Here is a 22,794-nt window from a genome sequence, read left to right on the forward strand (position 1 = left end):
CCCTTAAGATACTTTGTACAACATAGAAGTCAAATACAGATAGTTGAAAATGAAGCTGAAGCAGTAGCCTTAGGCTTAAAAAAATTCCTAAAAGTCCATCAAATACTATTATGGTTAAACCTACCATAAAACCTATTTGTAGGGTGTAAAAGGCATTAATATTTGAAAGTTAAGGAAAATTTGGCTTTGCTTATAGAGATTTTATTATATATTAAGAATATGTGTGCCTGTGAGTATAAATTATATCTACCCTCTCTCTACTTAAAATCAGTTCAAACTACAAGGAATTTGTTTTAAAACTACTTTAATTAAATGGGGACTAATAAAAACAATCAAAATTCCCTTTTTAAGAGTATTGCCCCAGTACAACTAAATTATCTTCTGATCTTACCAAAAGATTATCAAACCACAAAAGCCATTTCTTTAATAACAAAATGATTGCAGAAGATGGTATTTTTCCATAAAGATGGGGAATTCCTCTTCCCTCCTCCCTTGCTTCCCAAAGACTCAATGTCTGGCACAGTAAAATAAAGTGGAGACCAAAGCAGACCTTTGCTCACATTATCTACAATTAATCCCTAACTCTGATTCAAAGCCCACATAAATGTCAACACTTACATGAAGTCTTCCTTGATTTCTTCCTTCTGTCCCCAATTAAGAGTAAGTGTAGCATTTTGTTTCTCATTCAACTTTTCCCATTTTGTGTTTTACTAGTGCTATAAACATACAAATCTAATTTCCCCTTTTAAAAGACCAGTTCTTATATATTAAGGATTGTATGTTATTCATCTTTATAGGCCTCCTAATGGCAAGCTTAGAGTAAAACTGCAAGAACTACTGCTGAGTGAAAAGAAACAAAGCAATACCCTGTGTTGGTGATGAACAGAGTGGCAAAGAAGGAGCAGTTCCACTACAGAAGGCCCAGAGGCAAGCTGGCAATGGCCCTCTCCTGGAACACGACTTACCAGGCTCGGGAGGTGGTGGCAACGGAGTTGGTGGCTCTTCAGTAGCAGCCGCTGCGGCTGCACTCGCCTGCGCAGCTTCATTGGTCATAGACCTGGTAATGCGACCCTTACGACGACCTTGACTGTTGGCTGTTTTTCGACCCCGAGGTGTGACTTGCTCCCTTTCCTCTGTTTCTTCTGATGTGCCTTCGGTCTTATCCTTCTCTTTGGTGTTTTCTCTGAAGAAAAAATAAGGATGATAAGAGGTTGAAGATGAACAAGCAGAAATAAAGACTATAATTTTAAAACTAAATTCTAAATGTATCTCCAACTATAACTTTTTAAAAATTTAATGAGTGAGCAGCTAGATGGCTGAGTGGATAGAGAACCAGGCCTACATATGAGAGGCCCTGAGCTGGAATCTGACCTCAAATACTTCCTAGCTGGGTGACCCTGGGCAAGTCACCTAATCCCATTGTCTATCCCTTCCCAGTCTTCTACCTCTACACACAGTATTGATTCTAAATCCGAAGGAAAGGGTTTAAAAAAAAAAAAACTTAATGAAGAAAAACAAATACTTCAATTATGTCCCAGATAGTCAAATTCTATTTTTCCCAGATTTTATTTTTATCACTAAGACAATCACTGTAAAACAGCCTTTCGAGGTTTAACTATGAATCAAAAAAAAAAAAAAAAAAAAAAAAAAGTGATGATCAGATAGTCTATCCATGATGTTATATTCCACACTTGACTCAGTCAAAAGGGTATCACTAGACCCATCAGGAATTGGAAAGACTTAACAAATTAACCATGGGATCACCAGCAATTCACTGAGCACTGGGGGCTCAGATTTCTTTTGTAAAATGAGAATAAGAGAATCATAGATTTATAGCTGGAAGGCATTTCTGAGGTCCACCTAGTTGGGTCTCCCCTTCTGACAGATAAAAAAAATTAAAACTTACAAAGAAGAACTTTTCACAGGGTCTAAAAATGGCAGAGCTGACTACAAATCAAAGTTCTCTATGCCCTATCCAAATGATATAGCCTCAGCTGCTCTGAGGTTCCAAAAATAGATGTGATCAGGAGAAAAAGCGCTCGGAAGGGAAGATGTCATTTTCACATTCTATGAAACAAAACTGAACAATTGTATTGGAAGTCTATCACCTAAAACTTAAGAATACTGTTTAATATACAAATCATGTTACATCAAAGTGAAGGCTTTTAAAAATAGTTTACTACACTAAAGAAGGTAACAAAATGGCCCTAGTGTTAGCTACAAAGATTTACATAACTAAAAATACCAGTCAAGAAGAATAGTGTCTTGGGGGCAAATGGGTGGCTCAGTGTATGGAGAGCCAGGCCTAGAGATGGGAGGTCCTGGGTTCAAATCTGACCTCAGACACTTTCTAGCTATGTGACCCTGGGCAAGTCAATTAATCCCCATTACCACTCTTCTGCCTTGGAACCAATACACAGTATTGATTCTAAAATGGAAGGTAAGTGTTAAAAAAAAGTAAAAAAAGTAGTATAGTGTCTAATAACACTAATAAACAATCATAGACTTAAAAGTACAAATAATCATTATCATTATAATAAAAAAGTGACTGTGGCTGTGTTTATATTTGAAGCCAATGCCATAAATATTTCTAAGTAAATATTTTCTGGGCTAATAATAAGACAACAACAATATTATGAATAATGATAGCCAGATGTTTCAGTCATGACCTAGTGACCTCATTTGGATTTTCTTTACAAAGATAATGGAGTGGTGGCAAACAGGGTTAAGTAAGTAGCCTAGTCATATAGTTAGTGTCTAAGGCTGGATTTGAACCAGATGAGACTTCTGGACTCTAGACCTGGTACTCTGTGCACTATGGTAACACCTAGCTGCCTGCAATATAGTATATCACTGCAATTTAAAAGACTCTTTTAATGTGTTTCCCATGCATATACAAAGATCATATAAGATTTCCCAATAAATGCAACCACAGAAATAACGCTGTTCAATTTTGCCCTGATTATGACAAAGGAAGCATAAAATAGAAAGCCCAAAGGATGCTAGTCAAAGGAATTCATCATGGAAGATTCCAACTCTACTATTTACTACTTCTTGGGTTTATCCTCATCATTTCTGCCATTAAGAGATAGAGACCATTAAAGTTCCTTTGAGGGGGCAGCTGGGTAGCTCAGTGGATTGAGAGCCGGGCCTAGAGACGGGAGGTCCTAGGTTCAGATCCAGCCTCAGACACTTCCCAGCTGTGTGACCCTGGGCAAGTCACTTGACCCCCATTGCCTACCCTTACCACTCTTCCACCTATAAGTTAATACCCAGAAGTTAAGGGTTTAAAAAAAAAAATTAAAAAAAAAAAAAGTTCCTTTGAACTTGAAATCTATGGTTCTACAATGTCTTACACAAAGTCCAAATGAAAAGGAAGGATTCCTCAGAGACAGAGAAGTTCACTAGATATATCAGAATGCAGATGGCATTTTACTGACCACAATGAATAAAGAATGGAACACTCTAGACTGACACATATTATGTATTTAATAAGTGTTTATTCATAGATCATAGATTCCCATTAGATCAATCAGTTTCTACTATAGAGTCTGAGTCATTGATGGTAATGGTTTTATTTATTTTAATATTATGTAAACCAGTGCCTACCATTTTTGGGAGAAAGAAATGTTGCTGCTTATTTCATGAGGATTTTACACAGTTTGTGCAATTATTTTCTGTTGGTTTCTATTTGTTAACAAAAAGCTCTTAAATATGTACAGATACTTTTTTCATATGTGGGAGGACCATGAAATAAAAACTTTAATGGGGAAATCCCAGAACAGAGAAAAAAAAAAAAAAAAAAAAGAATGGAACACTCTAGAGCCTTCTCAAAGAGATCCATGACCCTTCAAAAAATATTAAATGAATCATCCTTCAGAGAAAATGCAAATGAACAAAATATTCGTGCAGTCCAAATTATAGCATGCAGTGAGACAGAGAGGCTTATTTTTCAGTTAGGTATTAGAATATCTTTCTTGGATAGATTCTAAAGATGATGAGGTGGATCCAGAATTAAATAGGAGGGAAAAGAAAGGGGCCATATTTCAAATTACCCTTTGACAGTTGTTCCTTGCTGCCCAAGACAATCATTTTTTAACAGTAACATTCTCCATGTGGTTGTGAACAACAACACAATTTCAGAAAATGCAAAGTACAAATGACCCAAAGTGGAATGGTGAAAGTAGGTTGCTGCAATAATAAATCATCAATTCCCTTACATAAGATGTGATACTTTAGGTTAGATATGAAGGTGGGCTAATCATACAGCAAGAGCAAAGGAAGACATGCATTGTGTCTACGTAATACAAAAAATTCCAGAAGGTCTCTAGCATCTTGGAAAAGTCCTCTTCTAGAAGGTATATACATCAGAATATGGACAAGCATTGCACAACATGAGAAGGTATGAAAGATATATAATCTGCATTGGAGGAGGGTGCACTACCATTAGCAATGACATTAATCCAGTATATCTCAAGGCACTTTAGCATATCTTCATTTCAAGAGAAAAGGACGTAACAAAGGTACCCACTATTTAATTAACCCATAGTTTCACAGTGTACTAATCATCAAAATAATGACCAGAGTACATAAAATTTTAAGTATTACCTTCTAATACTTCAAAGAAAATAAATAGCATTTGGCATTAGGTGCATTTATTTTATTCTAACCCTAAAATTTACTCATCCAAGTTTATCTACCCAAAATACTTAATCAAAATTTGATTAAGCAAAAATTCCTAATTACTGAATTCAAAAGGCAATAAGGTTAAAACATAATTCATCATGCTGGGAGAAATGCTCCCTTTTAACATCTCATGCTTCTAAAGGATCTAGATTTTTTCTTTAACTTACTTGGATTCCTCTTTCTCATCTTTTTCATCTTCATCTTTCTTTTCTTCCTCTTTTTTTTCTGTCTTTTCAGTTTTATCTTCCTCAACTTTTTCTTCTACCTTTTCTTCTTGTGAAGGTCGGGCAATTTGTTGCTGAAATAAAATTTATAAACGGTCAATAATACTAAAGAAATTAAGTGATCTATTATGTCATACTGTAAAGATGGTATATTATAAAGATGTGCAATAATTAATATGTATGCAATTTTGGAAGCTGGGATTTAAAAAAGTTAAATGACATGCATTCTGGAATTAAAAAATTCAAATCATTTAAAGCAGGAGTCTGTCTGTCACTACTTTCCATATAAACCCTTACCTCCCATCTTGGAATCAAGACTATCTATCTAAGGGAGAAGAGCAGAAAGGGCCAAGCAGTAAGGGTTCAGTGATTTGACCAGGGTCATACAGCTGGGGAATCTCTGAGGCCAAAGTTGAACCCAGGACCTCCCATCTCCAAGTCTGGCTCTTTATCCAATAAGACATCTAGATGCCCCCACCATATATTTTAAGAATATATTTCTTGGGGGGCAGCTGGGTAGCTCAGTGGATTGAAAGTCAGGCCTAGAGACGGAACCTAGGTTCAAATCCGGCCTCAGACACTTCCCAGCTGTGTGACCCTGGGCAAGTCACTTGACCCCCATTGTCCACCCTTACCACTCTTCCACCAAGGAGCCAATACACAGAAGTTATGGGTTTAAAAAAATGAGAGAGAGAGAGGGAGGGAGGGAGGGAGGGAGAGAGAGAGAGAGAGAGAGAGAGAGAGACACACACACACACACACCTAGGTTCTGTTATGTCACATCTACCCCCTTCCATACCTACAAAAGAAAAGAAAATTTAAAAACAAATTTATATCCCAAACAGAACAAAGAAAAAGAAGAATGACTTCTACGTACAAAAATGATTACAGCAGCCTCTGATGAATATAACAATCCAAGACAATTTCAAAGGACTCCTAATGAAAACAGCTCTCCAACCTCAGCTGAAGAACTCTTGGATGCAGACTGAAGTATTATTTTTCTTTCACTTTACTTCATTTTTTTGGGTAACATTGGCTAATATGGAAATATGTTCTGTATTACACATGTATAACTGCTATCATATTGCTTGCCTTGTCAATGGGTAGGGAGGAGGACTAGAGGCAAGAGAATTCATAGCTCATAATTCAAAGAAAATAGTAACCTCTAAAAAAGTGGAAAAGCAAGTGGGGCAGCTAGGTGCTCAGTATAACAGAAAGGAGCAAAAGACCTGCAGTAAGGAAGGCACATCTTCCTGAGTTCAAATATGGCCTCAGGTACTTACTAGCTGAATAATCATAGGCAAGATGCTTAACCCAGTTTGCCTCAGTTTCCTCATCTGTTAGATGAGTTGGAGAAAGAAATGGCAAACTATTCCAATATCTTTGCCAAGAAAACCCCAAATGGGGTCAGAAAGAGTTGGACATGATTGAAACAACTAAACAACAACAAAGAAATGCTAAGTAAAAATTTAAAAAACTGAGAAGGGGGGCACTAAGAGAAACAACATTTCATTATGGAAATCATCTTAATTATAAAAGCCAAAGTTCAATTAATTTAAGCATTATGGCAGCAATAATATCATAGTTATGTGCTATCCATTCTAAACAACCAATATAATTTATTAGACAACAGTCTGGGTGTAAAACATCAAAAATATCCACCAAGACTTCAAGGCTGCTGTTATTAAGTATTGTTCCTGTCAGATTCATGTCCCAGTAGCACAGGCTGGTAGGCAAAACATTAGATAGTGAAAAGTGAATTAGGTCCTGTTCTTTCAAGCTGTGTCAGGCTTCCTACTAGGACTTTCAGAGTAATTTACCAAATTAGAAACACAATTGGGTTGGGGTAGGGGTTAAGACTCATAAACTCTCACTGAGGAAACTATCTCTACCAGCGCAAATCAGTTAGCTGCAGAATATCTTAGCTTTAGAGAATTATCTGGAGCATTTCAAAATTAGGTGACTTGCCAAGGGTCAAAGTCGAACCAATAAATTAAGAACTGAAAATATTTTTTAAAAGAAAGTTAGAAACTTGGTAAAAGATGATATAGTTTTCCTGATTCTGATGTTGACCTCTTTTTTCACTCTGCCATTCTATCTCTAAAACATAATTTTATTATTTACAAAACTATTAAAAAGTTATAAAGGATATATGACTTAAAAATTAAAAATTGATCTGAACATAAATTTGTCTACATAACTGTAAGTAATTCTTTTTTTTTTTTTTTAAACCTTTACCTTCCGTCTTGGAGTCAACACTGTGTATTGGCTCTGAGGCAGAAGAGTGGTAAGGGCTAGGCAATGGGGGTTAAGTGACTTGCCCAGGGTCACACAGCTGGGAAGTGTCTGAGGCCAGATTTGAACCTAGGACCTCCCATCTCTAGGCCTGGCTCTCAATCCACTGAGCTACCCAGCTTCCCCCTGTAAGTAATTCTTAAGATAAGAAACATCTGGAACTTTTATGTTTCTGGGTTTTTGTGCAAAGGAAATTTTTTTAATCTAAAATTTTAATGTCCAGTTTCTTATTCTTTTCCTCCAATCACTTCCCCACCCATTTAGAGGGGGCAAAAAAGTGTAATACTCATTATAGAAATGAAGTTATGCTAAATGTATTTTCACATTAGCCATGTTGGGGCAGGGGAGGCACCAAAAAAAAATAATAAAGTGAAAGAAAATATGCTTAAAATCTGTGCTCAGTTATTCATTTCTCTCTCTCTGGAGTTGGATATTATGTTCCCATTATGAGTCCTTCAGAATTATTATGAATTATTATATTGATCAGAGTAGCTAAGTCTTTAATAGATCATAATCATTACAATATTTGCTCACTACTTGCACAGCTGATGGAATTGTTAACTGATCCAAACATTCTGAAGGGCAATTTGGAACCAATTGTGTGTTCTCTTTGATGCAGCAATACCACTACTTACTCTGCATCCTAAAAGACATTTTTTTAAAAAGGAAAAGGCCTATATATACAAAAGTATTTATAGCAGCTCTTTTTGCAATGACAGTGGATGATTAAGCTGTGGTATATGATTGTAATGGAATATTACTGTGCTATAAAAAATGATGAACAATAAATTTGCCCAAAAAACCTGTAAGACTTGCATGAACTGATGAAAAGTGAAGTAACAAAACCAGGAGAATACTGTACACAGTAACACAGTACACTGACTGACTATGAATGCTTTAGCTATTCTCAGCAACAGTGATTTAAAATAATCCTAATGGACTTCGGATAAAAAAAAATGCTAGCCACCTCCAGAAAAAGGCTGTACATCTATAACCTATATCAAATTGCTTGCCTTCGCAATGAGAGGAAAAGACAATCCTACAAAAACTATTTGGAAAAATAGCAGAAAAGGAATCCTTCCAAATTCTTTTTATGAAACAAATATAATACTGTTGCCTAATCCAGAAAGAGCAAATGCAGAGAAAGAAAATTATATGCCAATTTCATTAATGAATATAGATTCAAAATTTTAAAATAAGATACTATGAAGGAGACTACAGCAATATATCACAAAGACCATTTACTATAACCAGGTGAGATGTATACCATGAATGCAGGGCTGGTTTAATATTAGGAAAACTACCAATATAATTGACCATATCAATAACCAAACCAAGAAAAATGACATGATTATCTCAATAGATGCAGGAAAAGCCTTCAACAAAATACAACACCTATTCCTATTGAAAACACTAGAAAGCATAGGAATAAATTCAGCCAAGTATCATCTGCAATGGGAATTAGTTAGAAGCTTTCCCAATAAGATGAGGAGTGAAGCAAGTATGCCCATTATCACCACTACTATTTAATATTGTATTAGAAATACTTACTTTAGCAATAAGGAAAGAAAAAGAAATTGAAGGAATCAAAAGTAGGGAATGAGGAATCTAAACTCTTTGTAGATGATATGATTGTATTCTTAAGAGAATCAACTAAAAAACCAGTTGAAACAATAACCTTAGCAAAGTTGCAGGATACAAAATAAACCCACATAAGTCATCAGCATTCCTAAATATTACCAAGTCTAACAGCAAGAGCTAGAAAGAGGTATTCCATTTAAAATCAATCTAAACAATCTGGGAATCTACTTGCCAAGGCAAACACAGGAATTACATGAACACAATTACAAAACACTTTTCACACAAATCAACTCAGATCTAAACAATTGGAAAAATATTGATTGATCATGGGTATGCTGAGATAATATAATAAAAATGATCATTCTACTTCAATGAGGGGGAAAAGGAAGGAGGGCAGAGAATTTAGAACTCAAAAGTATAAATAAATGTTAAATTGTTTTTACATGTAACTAGAAAAAAATTTATTTTGATACAATTTTTATCGTGTACTCCATTCTTGTAGTTCTCATGAATTCAATATTCATCAGCTTGGATGAATCTTTCCATGTTTTTCTGAAATCTTCCTGGTCATCATTTCTTATAGCACAATAGTATTACATCACAATCACAGACCACAAGTTGTTCAGCCCTTCCTCAATTGATGGGCATTTCAATTTTCAATTCCTTGCCATCACCCAAAGAGCTGCTCTAAATATTGCGGTACAAGTAGATCATTTTCCATATTGCTGGGTCAAAGGGCACACACAATTTTATGACAGTTTTTTGTAAATGTCACTTTATCTGTGTTTGGTTTCCCTTGCAGGAGGGAGACCTCTATGGCTTAGGTATTGTTCAACACTGGTGATGACTTGATCACTGTAACCAGTCTGAGGATGAACATCTACACACTAAGTACCAACTTTTAAGACAGTAGATGGCCATTTAAGGAAGGAGAGCTGTTTAAAAATTGTAATTTAACAGGCAAAGACTGGGGCTCTGCCCACACTCACAGCCTTTCTCCCTTTACAGGCCTCTTCAAAAAACCCTGTGCTTTATTTGAACACATGAAGAATACCAGGGAACAAGAGATAATTGTTAAAAGAAGAAAATGCTTTATGGAACCAAAACTTGCTTTACTGCAAGCTAACATTAATAAGGTAAAAGAAATTTGTAATGTTCACATGGAAAATAAAAATGAGTCAATTCAACTTTGCCATTAATAATATATTTTAAATATAAAAAAGGCAATAACTGGTGTAGGAGAAAGGATACTGAAATGAAAAACACAACTGCAGAACTCTATTGCCAATTTACCTATCAATTTGAAGTGTGTGACTTTGAATAAGGCTGATCTCTTTCAGTTTTATGCCAAAAACAGGCAAATTTACTCATCTCTAAAACTGCCACTCACTGGGTCTTCCAGGGCTCTGATTGCATGAGACCAAATTCACGTATTTTCTATCATGGCACAAGTGCCTTTTAGGAACAATCAAGTAAGTATAGATTAGGTTATGTACTTTAAATAATTTATAATACTACTGTATGCCGCAAAAAAGCAATTAAATGAAAATTAGCAAATTCTAAGTAATTATGTTAATTTAATTATGAAGCAACTACTCCTGGATTTGGGTTATGTATACTAAAAGTGTCATACATTACAAAAAATAACTGAGCTGATTGTATCTCCTTACAATGTTTTCACTCTCTCTTCCCCAAAAGGCAGTCACAGAAGTTTATTGCTAATCAATAAAAAACTATAATACAAAATTGAATTTTTGGAGAGCACTGAAATTTAAATTAAGAGTCCACTCAATAGAGAAGCAATAGATTCATGGAATCTTGGAGCTTAATCTTAAAATTTTTTACTCTAACATTCAAAGCAATGTCAGAATTTCTTCTGCTACATGCCAGATAGGGGAATCATTTAGCCTCTGCTTAAATAATTACAGTGATGGGAAGTTCACATCTTAATGAAATGTCTCCTCCTATTGAATAACTTTCCTAGAAAGTTACTTTCTAGTAACAATTGACATTTCTATGACATCTTAATGGTGGTAAAGTTTTCTACCTGTGTTATTGTCTTTGTGGATACCAGAGTTATCATTAGATCCATTTTATACATGGGGAAATTGAAACTCTTAAGTGATTAAGAGACAAGCCCATGATCACAAAGCTAGAATCAGAGATATGGTGAACTAGGGCTTTCTTGATGCCAAGTCCATCAATCTTTATACTATAACATTTTGTCTTTATACTCCTATAGGGAGCTAAACTTTGTTATCTTAAAATTTGAAGAAAGGCAAAAGAAATACTAAATTTTCAAGAGGAAATAAAAACAGAAGTAAATTAAGGACTCGAGATAATACAAAACATCATCAGGAACTTAGGGCTTAGCTGAAGTATAGTTGGGTATATATAAAAGCCCAGAAAGACAAATTTAATCAGAATGACTCAACACTCATTACAGACGTATGTTCTAAGTGAAGACAATTCAGTGTAAGTTTCCAAGGTAAAAAATACACTGGCAGAAGGAATTCTTTAAAGGAAAAAAACGAAGCATAATCAGGGCTGTCTGTTTTAATTTTTAATAAATTTGCTTTTTTTTAAAGGTACATTTGGCTTCATTCTAGTAGAACTATCCTTATGTGCTTTACAGGCAACAAATGAACTGCACACTGGGATATTACCTTTCCAACTGCTTTTCTATATATGATTTAGTGTTACTTTGCTGACATCTTAATAATATGCAAACATTCTAGACTTTGGATATGAAAAAAGATACTTCTGAATTAGTATTCATAAGAAGGGGACATGTTTTCTGTTGTTTTTATAGTGATCTTTGTTCAGCCATCCACATTCTCTTCCCTAGTAATCAGTGGTGCAGAAGGCCACAATCCAGCCCATCCCACATTATCTCTCACATAGATTTCTATGTTAGTCTCTTAACTGAACTCCTTATAATTCTGGTCCTTTTATAAATATTCTCTACATAGATCCCACGCTGATTTTTTAAAAGTAATGGTAAAGGGGGCAACTGGGTAGCTCAGTGGATTGAGAGCCAGTCCTAGAGACGGGAGGTCCTAGGTTCAAATCCGGCCTCAGACACTTCCCAGCTGTGTGACCCTGGGCAAGTCACTTGACCCCCATTGCCTACCCTTACCACTCTTCCACCTATAAGTCAATACACAGAAGTTAAGGGTTTAAAATTAAAATTTAAAAAAAAAAAAAAAAAAAAAAAAAGTAATGGTAAGACCACATCCATAATCCTGTCCAATCCGATTTGTTTTCATTTAAGATCCTCCCTATCCTGGCTCCAACCTACCACTCCTCATGCCAAACTGGACTACTAGCAACTAGTAGTCCCCTAGATGTCCTCACACTTGGGATATGCTCCTTCCTCAAGCCTACCATTCCAACTTCTCTCCATTCAAGACTAAGGGGAGGGGCCATTGTTCTAGGAACTATGCCACCAGCATTCTTCATGCAACCTTCCTCTGCCAATATTCCATTCCACTTGGTAGGAGCAGTATATTTGTATGTGGAGTTTTGCTCCACTAGAAAAGGAAGTCCTTTCAGGGCCACATATTGGTCACAATCTTTGCCACTAATATCTCACCATATCATATCTTACATATTCTGTAGACTTACTCTTTGTTGACCTCCAAAATCCTATGAAGGTAGATGCCCCATCCTGACATAGAGGTGAACTTGAGTTCTTAAGAGTCTTGCTATCTAGTCACTGGGTAATTTTATCTATTGGTCATCCCAACTCACAAATCAAAGGAAAATACAAAATTGTTCTCAGTCATGTTCAACTTCTTCATTGTAAGCAGAGCAAAGCGAGTAAAGAAAATTCTAAAAATCTTACATTTTTATTTATACTATCAACTTTATCAAATGGACAGTTATTCAACATCTGAGATACTTGCCAAAAATTCTTGGACTGGTTGAATTATATCAACATATAGATCAACTGTAATAATAATGACTCATAAATGAAATAAGAAAGAAAAGTTGTCACTAAAGGTAGAGATTCATTATAGGTCCACTTTGGAAAGGAAAATAGAGGACTTAATAGTATTACCTCATTAAAAAAAAACACAGTGTAAGAGAAAACCAGGTTAAAAAAAAAAACAAAGAAAAAATAAAAATCTTTGCCAGACATCAATGGAACAAAGTTATCCAAAATATCTTTAAGAATGCAAATGAAGGGGGCAGCTGGGTAGCTCAGTGGATTGAGAGTCAGGTCCTAGGTTCAAATCTGGCACTTACTCAAAGCTTATTGACAAGCTCATTAAGGTCTGCACTACAGCAAAAAGTTAGAGAAGAGATGTATAGCCACTCAAAAGGGTGTAGCCTAACTATCCAGACCCCCCGCCAAAAAATGTTTTAAGTGATCTAAGTACCTTACAGTACAAAACAATTTGTCAATTAGTATATTCTGTAAAGGTATATGTGTACATATGTATGTGATCCAACAATTTTTGTAACTTCCTATTACATTCAATGGTCAATATAATACCAATGGCTCTTTCATATCAGAAGCTACTGCATACATTCAACAAAAAAAAGATAATACATTTTAGTTAGATGAGTAGCAGGGTATCAGAAAAGGGTGTTTCACAATCTAGAGCAGGAGTCCGCAATGTAAGGCTCTCAAGCCATATCTGGCTCCACCTCCCGACCAGCCAGTCTGGGCAGAGCCCCAGGATGTGCCCCAGGGGGCCCTTCAGCCTCCACCCCATATTCCATCACCTTCCGCCTCCATCCTCCTCCTTCCCCAGGCATTTATGGCTCTCCCAGCCAAAAAGTTTGCCAACCGTTGCCCTAGACCAAGGGTAGACAAATTATAGGGCAGGTGAGGACAACCCCCCCCCCCAAAAAAGGAATGACTTTTAGATTTTTTACATTTACAAATATAGCAGCTTTATTTTACTCTTAAAAAATTTAACAGAGGGAAGCTAGGTGGTTTAGTGGATGGATTGAGAGCCAGACCTAGAAATACGAGGTCCTAGATTCAAATCTGGCATTAGACACTTCCTAGCTGGCTGTGTGATTGTGGGCAAGTCACTTAATTCCCATTGTTTAGCCCTTACTATTCTTCTAAAACTGAAGGTAAAAATTTAGAGGGAGGAAAATTAATAGCATTCTTAGGTTGGGTGTGAGGATAGGGAAAGACTAGTGGACAAAATCAATTTAGAACTGTGTTGATAAACCTATGGCACACATGCTGGAGCATGCCAGAAGTCTGGGACTGCTCCCCTCCTTGTCTCCACCATGCCTTAGGATATTTTTCACAGCACTCACCCCTCTGCCCAGAAGCTCAGTGAGAGCTCTTCATCCCTCTCCTGTCTGGGGTAAGGTAGGAGGTTCACATCAGCTGTGAGGGTTACTGTTTGGGCACTCAGTCTCTAAAAGAGTCATCATCCCTGGTCTAGAATAATCAATGAGGAAAGCTTTAGATATGTTTATTTGCATCAAGAGCAACTTTTGATCTAATAAAGTAATATGATTATACCCTTCGCTAATCTTTAAAAGTAAAAATGCAGAGTAAAACATTAGATAGAATACCAGGACTGAAGTAAGGAAAAACTGGGCTCAAATCTGGCCCTAGACACTTCAGAGTTGTATAATCCTGGGCCAAGTCCTTTAAGCCTGATTGCCTAGTCCTTACTGCTTTTCTCTCTCAGAATTGATACCAAAACAGAAGGCAATGGCTATAAAATTTTTTTTATTTCTGGGAATACTTTATATTTCAAAACTAGTTTCCTGGTAAATCAGTATTTGGGGGGGGGGGGAATGATTTGTGAACTATTATGTAGGAATAATGGCTGAATTTAAGAGACCTTAAAATTTGAACTCTTCCAATGAAAAGATTATTGAACACAATGTTAAAGTTATTCTATATCTATTCATCAGTTACATACAACATAATTGACAGAAACATAGCTGTCTGATATATATATATATATATATATATATATCTGCCTTAGACATATAGGGTATAAGAGTAAATGTCGACAAATATAACACTCTCCTCTTGATTCACATTAATGACAAAACCTCAACATGGATAATTTTTATAAAAATTCTCACTTAGCAGATATTAATAGGTGTTGTTTGCCAAAAATAATAAAGGGAAAAGAAGCAAGATTTTGGCTTCTATCAATCACTATTCTAGCCAATAAATGACACTTTCTACAAAATGATTATGGCTAGTTGGGAAACATTTTATGTATACTGTTATGATAACACTTTCAATTCTCTAGCACCACATTCCTCAGTTGATCAAACTGTATTTCTGGATAAATGATGGTGATGGAAAAACTTGTAATGAACACAAAAGAAAAATTAGCAGTCAGTATTGACTCACCAAAGGATTCTGTTCCAGAAGTGAACTGAAGCAAAATACTCATTTTCCAATAGATTATGTACAACACAAAAATGTGCTAATAGCTCAGGAAAGCTTATGTAAATTCATCTGTAACCATCCATTGGTAGTACCACTGGAAATACTGTTTCTATTAAAAAAAATGCACTGTCTATGTCCTCCAGAAGATATAATCTCAACTGAGAAAGTAGGAATTGCCATGGGACTCTTTTGAGAGTGGATTTCCAAAGATCTCAGTCATAGCCAAAAATTATCTTCTAAACTAGTCATTTTTTTAATTAGAATCTGTCAACTGGTCAAAAACTTGCACAAAAAGAGAATTTTTGACTTTCTTACAAACATTCCTTGAGAAAATAGTGCATTTGTGACAATTTATGAAGCCCAGATACATCATTCTAAAAGTGAAGAGAGATGCTTTGAGAAAACTGGGAAATACAACTGCTGACATATTTGAAAGGAATATTTCTTTTACAGCAAAGAACAAACTCTTAGGAAGTATAAGGGATAAGGATAAATATGAACCATGGGATGAGGGCTTGTTCTGGAAAAAAAGTTCTTTGACCCCAAAACAAGGGATTTAAAAGTAGTACAGGCTCACAGAAAAGAGTGTCATGGTCAGAGGCCAAGGTAATTGAATCTACACACTAACAGACTTTAGGTAGGAGGTTGCCCTAAAAAGAAATCCATTTCCTCAGGGAAGCTATTTTCACTTATGACACTGATACTGTATATCAGAATAGAATCTCCACATGGCATCTTGCTTATGATTTTATTTCCCAACTCCTGAGTTCTCAATAGTGGTTATGGCTCTCTAACTGGAATTCTTTTTCTACTGTATAAACAAGTTATGCCACATCTAGGGTTTGGGGTAAATGCACAAGACATAGAGAAAATTAAGTCCACCTACCAATGTCTGTGGCTGTATACAGCCCATTTTAAAAATGAGCTGACAAAACTACCCAATTCTAACAGCTTCACCTTCTTTTCGAGTTTCAGAAGGCTCCACACAAAAAGGGTGGAAGCTTCACTTAGTGAGTGGCATACAATTCTCCATAGAGCAATGGCAAGTTAAAAATAAAAGCTCAGGGGGCAGCTGGGTAGCTCAGTGGATTGAGAGTCAGGCCTAGAGACGGGAGGTCCTAGGTTCAAGTCCAGCCTCAGACACTTCCCAGCTGTGTGACCCTGGGCAAGTCACTTGACCCCCATTGCCCACCCTTACCAAGGAGCCAATACACAGAAGTTAAGGGTATTAAAAAAAAAAATGAAAGCTCTGTAACATATTTACATATTCATCTGGAGATTCAAAATTCCTACTATACATCTAGGGAGAGGATTACATTTAGGTAAAATGGTTCAAAAGGACCCAAAACCCAGCACTGCATTAACATCTCAGAGTACCAAGAAGGAAGTCTGACTCAGTAAGTATTCATTTCAGTTAACTGTCATCTTTCTATTCTGGCACCTAAGGAAGTCACCAATCTCATAGGTATTCTTCTAAACTCCAGAGGCAACTCACGTTAATCCCTAACGAATTCTGCTTGATTGGCTGGTATGGAAGCAGGTCATGAACTATATGCTTCTGCTGGGAAATCAAGAACACTAACAAGCAAGATAGGTGTGCAATTCCATTTTGCTATTTCGGAGGGCAATCACAGCTGGAATAGTGAATTTTCCTTTTTAACACTTAAAAAAAAAAACCCTTACCTTCCATATTAGAATCAAGAAGTATCAGGTTCAAAGGAGAAGAGCTATAAGGACTAAACCAGTGGTTGCCAAACTTTTTTGGCCTACCACCTCCTTTCCAGAAAAAATATCACTTAACGCCCCCTGTCACATAATATCACCTCCCCCTTACAGTTATTCACCTACCCCAAATGCACTTGTGGCCATCACTGCTCCCCTGGATCGCTACAGCACCCACCAGGGGGCAGTGGCGCCCACTTTGGGAATCACTGAGCTAGACAGTTGGGATTAAGTGACTTCCTCAGGGTCACACAGTCAGCAAATATCTCTGACACTGTTAAAAGAGAAAACTGCTACAACTCCCAATCATATAAGTTATTCCATCTGAACTTTAAACTCCCACCAACATAAGTGAAACATTTTCCACCTTTTTGTACTTTACTGTATCTAAGAACATACTTTTCAAGCCAAGAATGGAGGCAATGTCTTATTAATTGAACATTTTATCATTTTTCTTTTTTACAGTCACTGAAATGTCAATTAACATCCTCTTCCTCTTCCTCTTCTTCTTCCTCTCCCTCTCCCTTTCCCTCTCGCTCTCAAACAGACTGGGTGAAACTATTGCAGGCTTCTTTTTGTGCTTCCTTCCTAACCCAAAATAAAGCCTTTTTCAAGGATTAAACAGTTTTGGAACTATCTATCTACTCAGCACCTCATACCTGCATTCCTCCATGAAGTAAAAGCACATATTTTAGAAAATGTGAGTTAGAAATGGGAGATGGGGAAGGGTCATCAGTCAGACAGGGATTAAGAAAGTCAAGCAAGATGTTGGAGATTCTTCATGTACTGAGGGTTTCTGTTACCCACTGCCTCAATATAGAGCACTACAGACAATTAAAGTGAAACAAAAATGACATTCCACAATCCTCATTGGTAAATCACACAAAAATATTCCATGCCTTACAAAGAAAAAGGGCTCAGAGAATATAGAAAATGCTAAGTAACTTTACTGCTAATAAAAGATAATCTCAGGATCTATGCTTTGATTAATAAATAGTACAGCAATATTAGCAGCATTCCTTCTCTCTCTCTCTCTCTCTCTCTCTCTCTCTCACACACACACACACACACACACACACACACACACACACACACACACAGAGGAGCTTGATGGGAAGGGGTCATTGCTTTGTTAAAAAATTAACAAATAAAAGGGGGGGAGGTGGGATGGTATAGATAAGTTACTGTTCAGTGGATAGTCAGACCTGGAGTTCAGAGGTCCTAGGTTCAAATGTGACCTCAAACACTTCCTAGCTGTGTGAACCTGAGGAAGGCACTAAACCTCAATTGCCTAGTCCTTACTGCTCTTCTGCACTGGAATCAATACAAAGTATTAATTCTAAGGCAGAAATTAAGGGTTTAAAATAAAACGTTTTTTTAAGTAAGTGAAATGCTGCTTCCAGGTTCTTCAGGATAAGTATTTAACTCTCACCTGTTTTACATGTTTCATTTTACATACATTGAATCAAAACTCAGAAAAAAGGAAAGTCCACTGGTAAAAACAAAGGGCATTGGCAGGTTATTTCACTTTTTTATGTATAATTGTTTTCTACTAAAAATGATATTTCACATAACAGAATTCCGGAATTCCATTGCTTCCCAAAGTATAAAAATCTTAACTTGTGAATCATTCTCTCCAATATAGTGTCAGTGGAGGTAAAGGATTATTTCCCATATAACTGAGTTCTGCCTTCACGTCTAATTTCTGGGGCTAATCGTCTAAAGACCCTTACCTTCCATCTTAGAATCAATACTGTATATTGGTTCCAAGGCAGAAGAGTAATAAAGGTGAGGCAATGAAGGTTAAGTGACTTGCCCAGGGTCACACAGTAAAGAAGTGTCTAAGGCCAGATTAGAACCCAGGACCTTTGGATCTGACTCAATCCACTAAGCCACCCAGTGACCCCGGGAATACAGCTTTTCTTAATAGTATCATTTTTTCTCCTAGTGCTTGTTGCTGTCTTAGTCCTCACAGATTCCTGCAATCCTGGGTTAGTGATCCTCAATGACTCTCAAAGAGTAGAGGCTCCTTTTTGGAAAAGCCATTTGGTTCATTCTGAATTTAACCAGTATATTAAACATAGGAAGGAATTCTATTTCTCAGTATTAAATTTCAGATTGACTTAGGTCTAAGTCAGCAAACAATGATGACTTTCTGCTCTCTAAAACACTTAATTGTGAGGAACACATTCATTTACCAAACATAAAACACCTAACCATAAACAATTATTATGGAGAAAATGAAGAAAGCAAGGCCCAGACTCAGAAGGGAATAGTGAGATCAATAAAGAAAAATGGGAATTTGTCTCAGGCTCTAGAAGAACTCAAAATGGAATTCAAAAATCAAATAAGATAGGCAGAAGAAAAAGGAGAAGAGAAATAAAAATGATCCCAGAAGAAAATAGCACCTTAAAAAGTAGAATTGGCTAAATGGAAAAAGAGCCATAAAAACCCAATGAAGAAAAGAGTTTTAAAAAGCAGAAATGGCCAAATGGAAGAGGTTCAAAAGCTCATAGAAGAAAATGATTTCTTGGAATTGGACAAATTGAAGCTACTGACCTCATGAGACATCAAGAAACAGTAAAACAAAAATCAAAAGAATGAAAAAAACAGAAGAAAATATGAAATATCTCACTGAATTGCCTGAAAGTCATGATTTTTAAAAAAAGGTGGTATCACATTACAAGAAATTATCAAAGAAAACTGCAATTATATTCTTGAATAAGAAGGTAAAATAGAAATTAAAAAGAATCCACCAAGCACCCTCCTCAAAAAAAATCCACAAACAATAACTCCCAGGAACATTATGGTCAAATTCAATTATTCCAAGGCTTAGGAAAATATACTACAAGCAGCCAGAAAGAAAACAATTCAAATAATCCTGGAACCAACAGTCAGGATTACTCAGAACTTGGTAGTTTCAACATTAAATGATCAGGCCTGGAATATGATATTCTAGTAGGCAAAGGAAATAGATTTAAAACCAAAAATCACCTACCAAACAAAACTGATTGTTTCAAAGGAAAAACCGCTAATTTACTAAAATAGAAGATTTCCAAGCATTTCTAATGAAAAGATAAGACAAACAAAATCATATGTTTAAATACAAGACTCAAAAGAAGTATTAAAAGGAAAACAAGAAATAACATTTAAGGGATTTAATAAGGTTTATATTCCCACATGGAAAGATAATATTGTAACTGTTAAATCCCCATCATTATCAGAGCAAGTAGAAGGCATATACATAAGCAGAGGGTTGTAAAAGGGAATTCGTGGTTGTGAAAAGGGAATCCTTTGTTCTCTTTGCTTAATTGGAGTTAACACTTTGATTGGCAATAACTTTGAATTAATGCAAGCTTGAATTAGATGGAAGAGCTCACAAACCACTTACTGAATCCACACCCTACCTAGTGCTAGGTGAGAAGCCAGCAAGATACTTGGAGAATTCCACCCTTTTTTCTAACTCAAGCAATTGGATATTTGTTCACACCCTCTGAAAGCAATCTCATAGAGGATAGTCTAGTAGAGAGTAAACTCCAAAAAGAGAGTCATTCCAAGAAAGAAGGTGGACTCAAAGAATAAAGCCAGCCTCAGGTGTCACCTTCAGCTCTAGTCATGGTCTTGACCTGCCTCTTGGAGGGAACTTGGGTGAGTGGATAGCTGGTTTTCCCTTCCTGTCTTCTGGAAATAGTTTAATTCTGATTGAAGGTTAACAAGTCCTGGTTAAGCCAAGCACTGGAGAAATATTTAGTTAGAAAGGTTAATGTCTTCTCTACCCTTTTGTATTTCTCTACTTTCACTCTTTCCACCTCTTTTATGAATACAAGATTTATAATTTTCATATATTCAGCCAAACCATTAATTTTAACACTTAACAGGGTGACAAAGTACATCAACCAGAATGGCATAATATGTTAAAAAAAAAAGAGGGGGGTGAAGAGGAGTGAAAAATGATAGCAGTGAGAGAAAAGGGAAGAGAGAAGCAGAAAGGTATAAATTATCTCACCTAAATAGGCATGAAAAAAACTAATATTGAAGGACAGGATGACTTACCCTGCAGAGAACGAGAAGGGGAATAAAACCAAAGTGAGGTTGAGAGGTTAAAATAAAAACCTAAATATTTGCAAATTGAGTGAAAGGAGAGAAAGAGCAGGATCAAAAGGGGAAAATTAGATTGAGGGGGCTATATAGTTGGGAATCATAACTTTGAATGGGATGAACTCAACTATAAAATGGAAGAAGACAGAAGAGTGGACTAAAAACTAGAATCCTACAAGAACACATTTGAGACTCAAACAAAATAAAAGTAAAGGGTGAGAGTAGTAACTATTTTGCTTCAGCCTCAGTAAAGGAAGCAGGAACAGCAATAGTGATCTCAAATGAAGCAAAAACAAAACAAGATTTAATTAAAAGATATAAAGAAGGAAATCATGTCTTGATAAAGGTACCATAGATGATGAACTATACATATATATGCACCAAATGATAGAACCCAAACTTTAAAGGAGAAATTAAATGAGTATCAACAAGAAAGAGACAGTAAAATTTTCCTATTGGGGGACTGCAACGGTCCTGTCTCAGAACTAAATCTAACCAAAAAATTAACAAGAAAAGAAATGAATGAAATTTTAGAAAAGTTAGATTTTAAAATGTATGGAGAAAACTGGAAATAGAAAGGAATATACCTTCTTTACAACAGTATATGGCAAAGAGACAAAAATTGACCAAGTATTAAGGCATAAAAACTTCACAATCCAATACAGAAAAGCAGAGATAATAAATGAATCCTTTTCAGATTATAATGCAATAAAAATTATAATCATTTAGGGTCTATGAAAAAGAAATTAAAAATAAGAAATTAAATTAATCTAATTGAAAAAAAGGAGTGGGTCAAAGAACAAATTATAGAAACAATCAATAATTTCACTAAAGACAATGATAATGAGGTGAGAACATATCAAAATTTATGAGATACAGTCAAAGTAGTACTTTCAGGAAATTTTTTATCTCTGAATGCTTACATCAGTAAAACACAGAGAAAAAAAATGATCAATGAATCTGGCATGCAACTAAATAAACTAGAGAAAGAACAAATTAAAACCTCTGAATAAAAGACTAAATTGGAAATTCTAAAAATCAAAGAAGAAATTAATAAAAAGGAAAGTAAGAGAACAAATAAATTAATAAATAAGAGTTGGCTTTATAAAAAAAATAAAATAGAGCATTGGTCAATTTCATGAAAAAAAAAAAAAAAAGAAAGAAAATCATATTACCAGTATCAAACATGAAAAATATGAACTTGAAGCAATTATTGGGAGCTATTTTGTCCATTTATAAATCTGGCAATATAAGTGAAAAGAATGAATATTTACAAAAATGTCAATTGCCAAGTTAACAAAGGAGGAAATAGAATACTTAAATAATCCAATCTCAGAAAAAGGAATTGAACAAGTCATCAAAGACTTCCCTAACAAAAAAATATCCAGGGTCAGATAGATTCTCAAGTGAAGTCTATGAAATATTTAAAGAACAATTAATTCCAGTACTATATAAATTATATGGCAAAATAGGAAAAGAAGGAGTCCTACCAAATTCTTTTTATGACACAAATGGCCAAAGGATATGAACAAGCAGTTTTCAGATGAAGAAATCAAAACTATCAATAATCATGAAAAAATGCTCTAAATCACTCTTAATTATAGGAATGCAAATTAAAGCAACTATAAAATACCATCTCACATCTATCAGATTGGACAATGTGATAGTAAAGGAAAATGATAAATGTTAGAAGGGATGTAGCAAAATTAGGACACTAATGCATTGTTGGTGAAGTTGTGAACTGATCTAACCATTCTGGAAGGCAATACGGAACTATGCTTAAAGGGCTATAAAATT

General features: G+C 35.7%; 1 protein-coding gene across 1 annotated transcript in view; it reads right to left on the reverse strand.

Moving 5' to 3' along the window:
- Positions 1-22,794, reverse strand: part of NCOR1 (nuclear receptor corepressor 1) — a 174,622-nt gene that overhangs the window by 69,319 nt on the left and 82,509 nt on the right. Inside the window, exons 15-16 of the mRNA XM_044673007.1 lie at positions 4,854-4,984; positions 966-1,183 (exon numbers count right to left, since the gene is read on the reverse strand). Coding sequence (XP_044528942.1) covers positions 966-1,183; positions 4,854-4,984 — 349 coding nt within the window. The remainder of the gene's footprint in view (positions 1-965; positions 1,184-4,853; positions 4,985-22,794) is intronic.

Source organism: Gracilinanus agilis, chromosome 4 (assembly GCF_016433145.1).
Source record: "Gracilinanus agilis isolate LMUSP501 chromosome 4, AgileGrace, whole genome shotgun sequence".
Classification (NCBI taxonomy): Eukaryota; Metazoa; Chordata; class Mammalia; order Didelphimorphia; family Didelphidae; genus Gracilinanus; species Gracilinanus agilis.